At 42.1% G+C, this 11,605-nt stretch overlaps 1 protein-coding gene across 1 annotated transcript; it reads right to left on the reverse strand.

Annotated features, from left to right (window-relative positions):
- Window positions 1-3,446: 3,446 nt before the first annotated feature.
- STMP1 (short transmembrane mitochondrial protein 1) lies at window positions 3,447-10,239 on the reverse strand. Its single transcript, XM_065851265.2, has 3 exons — window positions 10,066-10,239; window positions 6,092-6,145; window positions 3,447-3,919 (listed from the first exon to the last, which is right to left on the reverse strand). Exons 1-3 carry the CDS (start codon window positions 10,078-10,080, stop codon window positions 3,839-3,841), a joined length of 150 nt encoding a protein of 49 aa, XP_065707337.1. The 5' UTR covers window positions 10,081-10,239; the 3' UTR covers window positions 3,447-3,838.
- Window positions 10,240-11,605: the final 1,366 nt, after the last annotated feature.

Consider the following 11,605-nt stretch of genomic DNA (forward strand, 5'->3'; position numbering starts at 1 on the left):
AATTACAGACGTCCACATAGGCATTCTGAATGTGCAGAAATTCACAATACCCATGTTAAGTTGGAAACTTGCTCCAAGGTATCTTGAAGGTGCATTCATCTGGTGTGACCTGTCCCAACACCACTGCATCCAAAGCTCCTCTAAGACCTCAGATACAAGATCTGCATCAAGCAGTCATTATCCGTGTGAACTTTTGGCCCTCAGAAATACAAGGTTAACCTTTAGTATCATATAGGATAGCATCAGGCTGAATCGGTTAGGCAAAATACGTTATACAGTAGTTGCAAAGTAAATAAGAACTGTGTTATAGTGTTATCCATCTCTCCAGCTCATTGTGCAGGACAAAAAAGACAGCTTGAGCTAAAATGGAAGGTGTTGCAAACAGTGTGACATACTTATGAAATCCTGTCTTTAGTATTAATGAGCAGATATTTTTTCTACAGCACTACAGCTGTAGGCAGTTCACTTCATAATCTGATAGAAAAAAATAAATCTTAACATCTGCTTGGGATGCTAAGCTGAAAGTTTCAGCTCCAAATTACACTTTTAGAGTAACACATGCCTGTTTGGCAAAAAATACATAAATGTTGAGTATTGTTTCCCTTCACATGCCTCTGTAAAGAAAAGGAAGAATATTGAACACAAGACCTATGGGGGGAGGCTGAGGGAGCTGGGGTTGTTTAGTCTAGAGAAGAGGAGGCTTAGAGGTAACCTCATCACTCTCTATAACTACCTGAAGAGAAATTGTAGCCAGGTGGGGATTGGTCCCTTCTCCCAGGCAGTTAGCAATAGGACAAGGGGGCATGGGCTTAAACTCTGCCAGGGGAAATTTAAGCTGGATATTAGAAAGAAATTCTTTACAGAGAGAGTGGTCAGGCATTGGAATGGCCTGCCCAGGGAGGTGGTGGACTCACCGTCCCCAGAGGTTTTTAAACTGAGATTGGACATGGCACTTAGTGCCACGATCTAGTAAATTTACTGGAGTTGGACCAAGGGTTGGACTTGATGATCTCTGAGGTCTTTCCCAACCCAGTCGATTCTGTGAAAGCATGTTTGAGGAAAGAAATAATCCATTTTTGAACTCTGACATAATTTTATATGACAAGCAAAGAAATATGAATGGGTTAGAGCCAGTATTTTTCAACAGTCTGCTCAAGAATAGGAAAGAAAGATGAGGGGGAGGGAGAAAAAAAAAAACAAAAAAACAGGAGAGCTGAAGGAAACTGAGTTGGTCACATTCATGAAAGGATTAAAACAGCTGTGCAGTGCTGTCCTGGTCTATGGAAAATTGTTTCTGTGTGGAAGACAGTTCCCTCAGTCTGGTCTGAAGCCTGTGAAAGCTGATGAAACCCCTTTGAAAGACCAGACCATAGACTACTGCTTCAGTATTAATTAAATGCGGCTGTACTTTCTTTCTGAACTTCCTTCCCTGAAGTACATTCTTGTATCATCAACACAGGCTGCTACCATAAGATGACTACTAATGCTAAGTGGTCAAAATTCTTTCTCCCTGTTTATATTTTTTGAGTGTTTACCATAGGAAGAGCTGGAAGTATAGCTACTAGGATCGTCTGACTTGACATGTCTTTTAAACTTGCCAAATATTTATCAGCAAAGACTGAAAGCTTTTATGTCAGTTAAACATTTCAGGGCAGATGGTGAAACAAAGGACGGGAAATTACAAGTGAAATATTTCTTGTGTATTTATAAATTCTTTAAGAAGAATCTTTAGATGAGAAATACTTTCCTCAGTTGCAGGAGTGCATTGTAGAAGAACTCTGCCATCATCAAACTTTGAAAAAGGAAGCAAAAATTTGACATAAGTTATTCTGTAAATGTGCCTTTTCTGATTCAGTGAAAGCTCCTGAGCCTGGAATCCACCCAGATATGTCCAAGTTAAAGGCTTTGGGGTAGAGGGTGAAAATTACAGAAGATATATTAGGAGTACTGTACTTAAAAGCTTTCAGACTACATTTATCTCAATCAGCACAGTCCACTGGGTATACAAAGCAAATAGTTCATGCCTAAAGCTTGGGATATTTTCCGTCTAAATGTCTCTAGGCCTGTCTCATGGACTAGGCACCTATTAGAGACCAAAGCACATCTTCTGGTTTAGTTTCTTCTAAAAGGAATCCAGTCCATGTGCTCTACAGTTTTCCTGTGATGAGAAGGAAAACATGGTAGAAGGACAACTCACTTTGAAGCCACAGTCCTTATCCTAACCAAAACACTGATGGAGAATGTTTCTAAGTATGCTTTAATCAGAGTCTGAAAGAGTGGAGGAGTTTGTTCCCTGTCCTTGTTCCTCCTACCTGTCTGTAACAGTCCATCGCCAAGCATTGTTACTAAAAGCAAGGAGAATATCTTTCTGGTTCCTATCCTCAAAATTAGCAATGGAAAGGAGAATAACCCAATTTCAGTAGATCAGATGAAAGCAGACAGTCCATAGCAATTTTACTGTGACTGATGTATTAAGTCACAAAGACAAAATTTGTCCTTCATGTTCTGCAAAAGGCTGTGAAGGGGACTCAGTGATTTAAGTCACATTACAGAGTTCATAGGACCCTCCTGTTTTACACGGAAAAAAAAAGTTAATTATCTTAATTCACCAATCTAACAAATAAAACTTACATCTATTCAAATTACTGCAGGATTTTCTTCAGAATTTACAACAGAACTTGTGCAAAACAGTAGTTTTCGAATGCGGACTTCGCTTTCTATTCAAACAGAAGACGACAGTGCTGCAGCATGATGTGGATTTTCTCATTCATTGGGGTTTTTAGTGGCAGCAATGGTTGAAGAGGAGTATACAAGACAGACAATAAGGGGGACAGCAGATAAATGGTTCTAAACCCAAGAAAATGCATGATAGACTACTGAACATGCAAAGGCAATGGGTTGAAGACCATACACATGAATGAAGAAGCAATGGGAATACCAGACATATTTGATAGAAATACTGAGCTCTAGTCCTTGCTCCACACCAGGAGGTAGTAAATAAAAAGAATACTTACAATAATTACACAAACTGGATTACTAAGTACATAGATTATATGGTTTGGATTCACAGCATAACTGCTGACCTTCACGTTACCACTTATGGAAGATAACTCTTCTCCCTCCCATCCTCCCCATCACTCCAGAGACATCCTCAAGAAACAAAGCAGAAGGGAAAGAAGAGGAAGAGACAATAACAGAAGAAACAATGAATTTGAAGTGTAGGTTAAAGTCGATGGCCTTTTACACTTTTTGAAATCAGCCATGTTTGTGCAAAGTCTACACTGCAGGAAGTGATCACTTAACATAATGGAAAAAGCAGGAACTCTGTCCTTCCCCCCCAGGTTCACAGTCTGACAAATGAACTTTCCCATCTCCAACAACGGAATGTGGTTCTTAAGGACAGTGAAGTACCCCTACTCACAACAAATGACAGGAAACCCTGAAAGTTACTTCTTGATGCATTTAATTTATTTTGCGATGTTCTAAGATCCAGGGTATTACAAAGTGTGAGGTACACATAGTAACAGGACTAACAGGACTCCAGTTGGATCAGGTAAAAACAGGTTACAAAATATTAGGAAAAGCAGTAACCAAAAAAAAAAACCAAACAAACGATCTTATCCACTCACATATTAGCTGCAAATCCAAATTCTGAAACCCTTGAAAATCAGTCCCAGGAAAAGTTCACGGCTGCTCTTTCAAAAGAAGGACATTCCAGTTCTAGGAGACTAAAAGTGGAGGAACCTCCCATTCCAACCCTCTACTTGGTCTTTTCTGCCTGAAAGGTAAATTGCATCCTTGATGCATGCACAGAGGTGACCTGGGTAACACTGCTCTCTTAGGACTTGTCGCTGGGAGGTTTCTTCTTAGCTTCCACATCCTTCTTAAATTCTTCAAGCTTCTTTGCAATGTTAGGAATCTTTAAAGACAAAACCAAAAAAACAAATGAAAATCATACAAATTAACAAAAAATCCCGAGCTACATGAGTCTCAGTAGGAAAAACAATACCATAAACACAGCAAGAAATCCTATGAAGTTTAAATCAGTTTCTAAAAGATAATTACTTCCAGGATGTGATACCTTACACAGAGATTAAAAAAAAAAACAAAAAACAAAAAACAATATCAAGTAAACAGTAGATGAAAGCACCTCATGTGGGGCTTCATGAAATATTTCAGGTTGTTAAGATCAAAAGTCCACCAGTGGTGATGGGAACAGGAGGGAGGAAAATAGATCACTTCACAGGAAATTTAGCAAGATCAGTCTGGCTTTCTCACTGAAAGAGGACAAACTGCCAAAGAATAAGTCAATTTAAACACTGACGCACAGACTTTAATAACGACCTTTGGAGCGGAAATTAGATTGTACTATACTGGTCATAAACCAAGAGAAAAGAGGTGTTCAAGAGCAGCAAATACGTTATCAAGAAATTTATGAAGAAATACTTCTCCTCGTCCATTTTGTGGGAACCAAAATTCCCCACTGGGGAATTCTATTGCATTGCAAATTGGCAAGCTTTTGTGGTTTCACACATGAATGAAAACTCAATTTACTGCTTGTGAACTTCAAAACTTCAGCTTTCTCTGGCAAACAAAAGCATTTTGATGAAGTAATCAAACAGTAAATTTTGACAACTTTAAAAAAAAAGTAACTTTTAAGGGCAAGGAATAGATTATCTCATGACTCTAGGTAAAACTGGGAACTGACAATGTAGGATTTTACAAACTAACTGATTAAAATAAAAGCAAAGTTCCTCATTGGTAGCTGTGAAAAAACCCATGGGCTTTGACTTCATATATAACCTGACCATAGAGCAGAAGTTAATCCAAACAGACTGCAGTGCTCTTATTGGATGGCTTAAGGCTGATAGTACAGGTAATATTATATGTTTCTTTCTTTACTTTTCAAAGTTAAGTTCTATTTGAGCAAATGAAATTAAGAGCCCAGTCTGTAACATACCTGACATCTAAACTAAACCAAGAGAACTCCATTGCCATCAGCAGAACCCTCCATGTGCTTATAACTAAGCAGATGTGTGTACAGCCGCAGAATTAGGACCTCATTATTACAAGTTTATTTTGGATGTCATCTGAAACAAAGCACCTTCAAAAACAGCAATAAAATTACGATGTTCATCCTGCAACTCAGTGTTACATTGCCGGGGAACCATCTCCCGCAAACCAAAAACAGAAGTCGCCCTCTTGTGGCAATACCTCGCAAAGCCCTAAATCATGCTTACAGTACATATTAATACACCTAAATATATTCTGATGTTTACATTTTCATAACACTGTAAAACGTATATTGGAAAGAAACACAAGCCTTTCATTACAACTCTTAGTGGAGCAAGTGGACAGGAAGCATCACAAAAGTTTGCACATAGGCAAGCAGCAAAAAAAAAAAAATAATTCAGCAAGCAGAATGACTTCAATACTGAAGATGAGAGGAAGGCAAAACATAAATGTCATTAGAGATTTGAGCATCAACAGCTTTTTTTTTTCTGCTCTAACTCCCACAGTGAAAAACCTCCATTCACTGTGAGAACTGAGGAAAGAAAGTTCACTTCCTCACAGTGAGAAAAGAAGGAAAGGAAAGATTGCAGGTCAATACATTGTTTGAAGTAGGAGCAGGTGCTGAATTTTCCCAAAAAGCTGGCAATACTTATTTTCATTGTTTGTGTAGAAGATATAAATTTCAGATGCTCTGAAGAATTTTAAGTAACAAACAGTTGTATTGAGTGGAGAACACTGTAGCAGACAGGAAACCAGTATTTTAGGGCTGATACAATCTATGAGCAGCTGCTAAGCCTTTTCTGTTTCTTCTATCTGTGTAGACGTCTGTTTACCATACCTGTGCTCTAGGGCCCCCAACACCAGTTAAGGCTCTAAGCATTGACATAATCTTTATGATAGAGGTAGATGTTTAGTTATAGATGAACTCGAATGTAAACGGAACCAAAAGTCAGTTCGATCCACGTTCTGTTTAAATAAAACCATCAAAATAAAGAATGATTCAGTTCCAATTAAGTGAAAACAGCCCTTTATTTTCAGTTCAGAATAGATTCAACTCTGAGAATACAAGGATACTCACATCATAGTTCTGAGCCAGATACATCCCAACCACATTGCCAAGAGTAAAACCAACCTAAAAAGAAAGGGAGAAAAGGACAGTTAACATCCTTACATCAAAAGCCCATTGGTTAAAATAAAATTTTAGAAAAAGTAATACTACAGGTCATGTGAAGACTAAAGAGTTTCAATTCCACTCCTACTTAATTTCTCACCTTTCTTGCAGTGAGGTGCACCAGGAAAACCATACCATCTTTTCCAAAATACAGCAGAATTGAGTTATCAATACACATCTCCAAGACTGTTTGGATCAGACTATGATGAACTTTGTTAAATTCTTTGCACATTCTCAAAGGCAGTAACTCCTTAGTATTGTGCCTTTATTCATTGCCAGTAGACAAATCACTCTATATGACAGCTAAGGCCAGTTCTATTTAAGAAAATTGTTATTGCTTATGGACACTGTTGTCAAAATATTTTAAGAAAAATAAAACCACTGTCCACAATAGCAACTTTGCCATCACATACTGACTTGACATCTTTTCCATGCCCAAAGCAGAATAGAGTACAGCTCATCTTTTCAGTGATTCAGATTGTCCATGGTGACAAGCTAGCTATAGAAAACTAAAACTGGCTGAAAACTGCCAAATGAACTATGACTGCAAGTTACTTCAGTATTTTCTTAAACAGATTCTTGGTCTTATACTTTGTTTATTATTACTATTTAAGGAGCTTAGCTTTAACAATTTAAGAAAAAGTAGAGTTCCTTTGGTGGCTACTGCACTGGTTATCATTTGTTCTTGTGGTTTTAATTATCAGTTAAAGAAGTACTCTGCAAGATATTATGGTCCTATGACTGCCTGGGAAGATGAAGGAAGAGCAGTGGACATTGTCTACCTTTATTTCAGCCAGGCTTTTGACATCGTTGCTCACAAACTCCCCATAGGCAAGCTCAGGAGGTGTGGGCTGGATAAAGGCATGGTGAGATGGATCATAAACTGGTTGGATGGCAGAGGTCAAGAGGGTTCTGATGAACAGTGCACAGTCTGGCCTGTAGTTAGTGGAGTTCCTCAGGGGTCAGTACTGGGTTCAGTCCTGTTCAACATGTTCATCAATGAATTGGATGAAGAGACTGAGTGCACCCTCAGCAAGTTTGTTGATGATACCAAACTGGGAGGAAGGGCTGACACACCAGAAGGCTGTGCTGCCATTCAGCGAGACCTGGACAGGCTGGAGGTCTGGGCAGAGAAAAACCTGATGAAGTTCAGCAACGGTAAGTGTAGGGTCCCGCACCTGGGGAGGAATAACCCCAGGTACCAGTACAGGTACCTGCTGGAAAGCAGCATTGCAGAGAAAGACCTGGGAGTTCTGGTCGACAACAGGTTGACCTTGAGTCAACAATGTGCCCTTGTGGCCAAGAAGACCGATGGTATCCTGGGGTGCATTAAGAACAGTGTGACCGGGTTATCCTCCCCGTCTACTCTGTCCAGGTGAGACCACCTCTGGAGTACTCCGTCCAGTTCTGGGCTCCTGAGTTTAAGAAGGACAAGGAATTACTGGAGGGAGTTCAGCAGCATGCTACAAAGATGATGAGGGGCCTAGAGCACCTTTATTATGAGGAAAGACAGAGAGCTGTGTCTGTTCAGCCTGGAGAAGAAAAGGCTGAGAAGGGATCTCATCAATGTTTATAAATATCTGAAGGGTGGATGTCCAGAGGATGGGACCAGAGTCCTTTCAGTGGTGCCCAACGATAGGATGAGGGGCAATGGGCAGAGATTGAAGGATGAGATGTTCCATCTGAATATACGGAAAAACTTCTTTATTTTGAGGGTGCCAGAGCACTGGAACAGGCTGCCCAGAGAGGTTGTGGAGTCACCTTCTCTGGAGACATTCAAAACTTGTCTGGACACATTCCTGTGAGATCTGCTCTGGGTAAACCTGCGTTAGCAGGTGGGCTGGACTAGATGATCTCCAGAGGTCCCTTCCAACCCAAACCATTCTGTGATTCTGTGATATTAAAAAATAACACACGGAGGTAAAGCAGACTTGTGACTCCTCTCAGTGCAAAACACCATTCCACCAGAGGAGAATTTCCTGTATCTTTAGCACTGTCTGAGAACTTACTTGAAAACACAAACCCAGTCCTTGTTTATTAGCGGTTTTCTAGGCTTTCACTCTATAACATTTCCAAAGATGGGACAACTATCGTATTCTGCTTTGTGATAAGACATATTTGGTACAGATAGTACTGAGATCAGTACTCTCTCTATGTGTACTCCTTTATTGAAAAGTTTAGCATTGCATTCTAGAGCAATACACCCAGTTACATTTACTTTTATAGCTGACAATTCAATCAGAGGAAAAAATACCACTATTTAGAATTCAATTATGCGGAAAGCAAAACATACAGCAAATTAAAATGTGCATGTTAAGTAAGGAAAACAAGGCTGATGAGAGTTCAGGGTCTTCCAATTTATACCCAGCATTTCAAGTTGTATTTTAAACAAATGTTTATCTAACGCTTAACTCTGGATAGCAAAATACAAGGTTTGTGAGATTATCCCTTTATCTCCCTGTTACAGCCCTAAGAAGAGTAAGCAAGAGTCAAACACCCAATCTACACACCAAGAGGCAAGAAACCCAGAATTAACATATCTTTTTTCAAACTTTCAGGCACTGACCAAAAATAAGAAGCTTTTATCTAGAAACAAAAAAACATTAGCAGCAAGCTGTAGTGTTGATAAACACAGAAACTTTGAGAGTGTCTGAGTGTCTACAGCTTTATTGTCTTCATCAGAGTGGAGACTAAACAGCTACAGAAATGACTGAGGATTTTATACTTGTTATTATGAAGTTGAGATAAGAAACAGGCCTTATTTATTCATTTCATAAAACACATAAGACTCTCCCAGCTTACTCTGTATCAACACTTGGCATGAAACTTATTCGCCAGCTAAATTACTCTTCCCTCAACAAAAGATGAAAGAATATCTCTTTTTGTCTGCCCTTACTGGGACATATCTGAACACAACTAAAACCCTTGAGTATCCCTCACACCACTAGAATGAAAAACAAGAGGCTGCTTCCATGCTTTACTACAGCAGAAACCAGCATCTTTTTGGTCAGATAGTTTATTTCCACACTTGGCGGTAAAAATGTCAGCATCTATTAAGTATTTAATTAAGAGTAGGTAGGCATCTAACTTTAGACAACCATAACACTTTAGGGGAACACACAGAAAGACAGAAAGGATTATTAAAATGAGAAAAGTACAAGATGATTCAGTGTATTAATTCTGCTGCTGTTAAGGGGATTTAATGAAAGGCAGTAATGAAACATGATCCCTTGCCTTAACTTCTATATATAAAACTCCACATCTCCAGAGATACAGTTTTGAGGGTGCACAAAAGAGCAAGGACTAAAAACCCCTGCTCTCCCTAAAAGAGGCAGGTATATCTGCCAATACAAAACAACTTGAGCAGCATCACTGTGAACAAGCAACATTTGCTGAACCTTCACGGCAAATTAAGGGCACACGTTGGAGAAAAAGCAAGCAAACAAACCAGGAGCTTAATTTTCAGAGCAGTTTTAAGGCACCGTTCGGCGGGGATCGAAAAGCGGGACGAGGCGACCCCACGGAGCCAGAGAAGGGAGAGAGGCTGAAGCACAAGGATGCTGCGCTGCTGCAGAGCCCAAACTGGGCGCAGCCGCCTCGCTTAAGCAGCTTCACAGCCACGGGGCCGTGTGACACCACGGGACAGGAGCACCCAGGAGCACGGAAACAAGGGCTGGGCTGAGGGGCGAGGCCGTCGCCAGCCCCCCGGACAGAGGAAGAAAGGCTGCCCACCCGCCCGGCCTCCCCGGAACCGCCCGCGGGACGCCGGTGCGGGCGGGGACCGCACACAGCGACTTTCCTCCCCATCGCCGAGGAGCGGCCCCACCGCCCCCGCCCGCCCCGCCGCGAAATGGCGGCGCTGCCGCTCCGCGAAGCCTTACCAAGAACTGCAGCATGGCGCCCGCCTGCCTGCTCCCCTGCCTGCCTGCCTACCGGGGAAGTCAGGCGGGCGGCGGCGCCTTCTCTTCCGGGTGCCGACCGGCCCTCCCCGCCGCCACCACCGCCCCGGGGAGGGGTCCGCCTAGCGCCGCCCGCCCCCGGGCGGCCCCGCGGCCTCTGCCCTGCCAGGCCCCGGGCCCGGAACTCCTCGGAGGGCGACGGCTCTGGCGGCCCCTCCCGCCCGCTCTCTGGCGCTTTTTGGGATGAGGAACCGCGCAAAAGAGAGCGACGGGCCGTCTGTTAAGGCTTCCCTCCCAGCTGGTGCCAGCCACCGGGCCTGCTGCTCCCCAGCGGCCGCAGGGGTTAAATAGGGGTCCAGATTTTTACACTACGGGTAATTTCAAATTGTGGTCTTCAAGGCAGGATCAAGGAAACTAGATACCTACCCTGTTTCCCTGAAAATAAGACCTACCCTGAAAATAGGCCTTAGCAGGTTTTTTCAGGATTTTTGAGGATGCTTGAAATATAAACCCTACTACAAAAAGAAGCCCTAGTTACAGTTCATTTAAAAAAATAATTAAAAAAAAAAAAATTTAAATAGTGTCCAGGCAGCTATATATGTAAAAAAAGTAAGCATCGTTTGGAGCAAAAATTGTATAAGACCCTGTTTTATTTTGGGGGAAACAGACTAGATGTGGGCAAACGAAATCCTGTTTGATTTGCGGGTTCCTTGTCTCCGTGCTTGGGAAATCTGAGCCTCCCATGCCAGAGAGGGCTGAAAGAAAGGTGTTTTTGTTTGTTTGTTTGTTTGTTTTTCCTACTCCGCATTTGCTAGACCATGTCTATGGTACCCATGGCCAGTATGGGGTCTCAGTGTATAAAAGAGGTGGACAAACTGGAAGAAGCTCAGCACAGGGCCCAGGAACTGGTCAGGGCTGGAGACCTCCCTGCGAGGAGAGGCTGAAAGAGCAGGACTTTTGCAGCCATGTGAGGGATCTAACAGCAACCCCACAGAGCCTGTGAGGGGGTATTGGAATCACAGAATCAATTCAGTTGGAAGAGACCCTCAGGATCATCAAGTCCAACCATAATCTAACTCTAGCACTAAGCCATGTCCCTAGAAACTCGTCTAAAAGTCTTTTAAACACCTCCAGGAATGGTGACTCCACCACTTCCTTAGGCAGCCTGTTCCAATGCCTGGTCAGGTGGAGCCAAGCTCTTCATAGTTGTGCAAGATGGGAGGGTGAGACAGCAGGGACAAGATGAAATGAGAGGACTGGGCTGAATTTCAAAGACAGGCTGTTTTGTCGCTTAAGGGAGGCAGGCAGGCAATGACACAGATTTCCCAGACGATTGTGCTTTCTCCACCTTTAGAGGTTTTCAAGACTTAGCTGGGTTAAACCCTGAGCAAACTGCTCTAAGCTCAGAGCTGATCCTTCCCGGGGCAGGAGGTTGGATTAGGGACTTACTGAGGCACCCTCCCACCTGAATCATCCTGTGATCTCACAAGAGCTTTAAAAACCCTGGTTCTTTTTTTTTTTT

This window comes from Patagioenas fasciata, chromosome 1 (genome assembly GCF_037038585.1).
Source record: "Patagioenas fasciata isolate bPatFas1 chromosome 1, bPatFas1.hap1, whole genome shotgun sequence".
Taxonomy (NCBI): Eukaryota; Metazoa; Chordata; class Aves; order Columbiformes; family Columbidae; genus Patagioenas; species Patagioenas fasciata.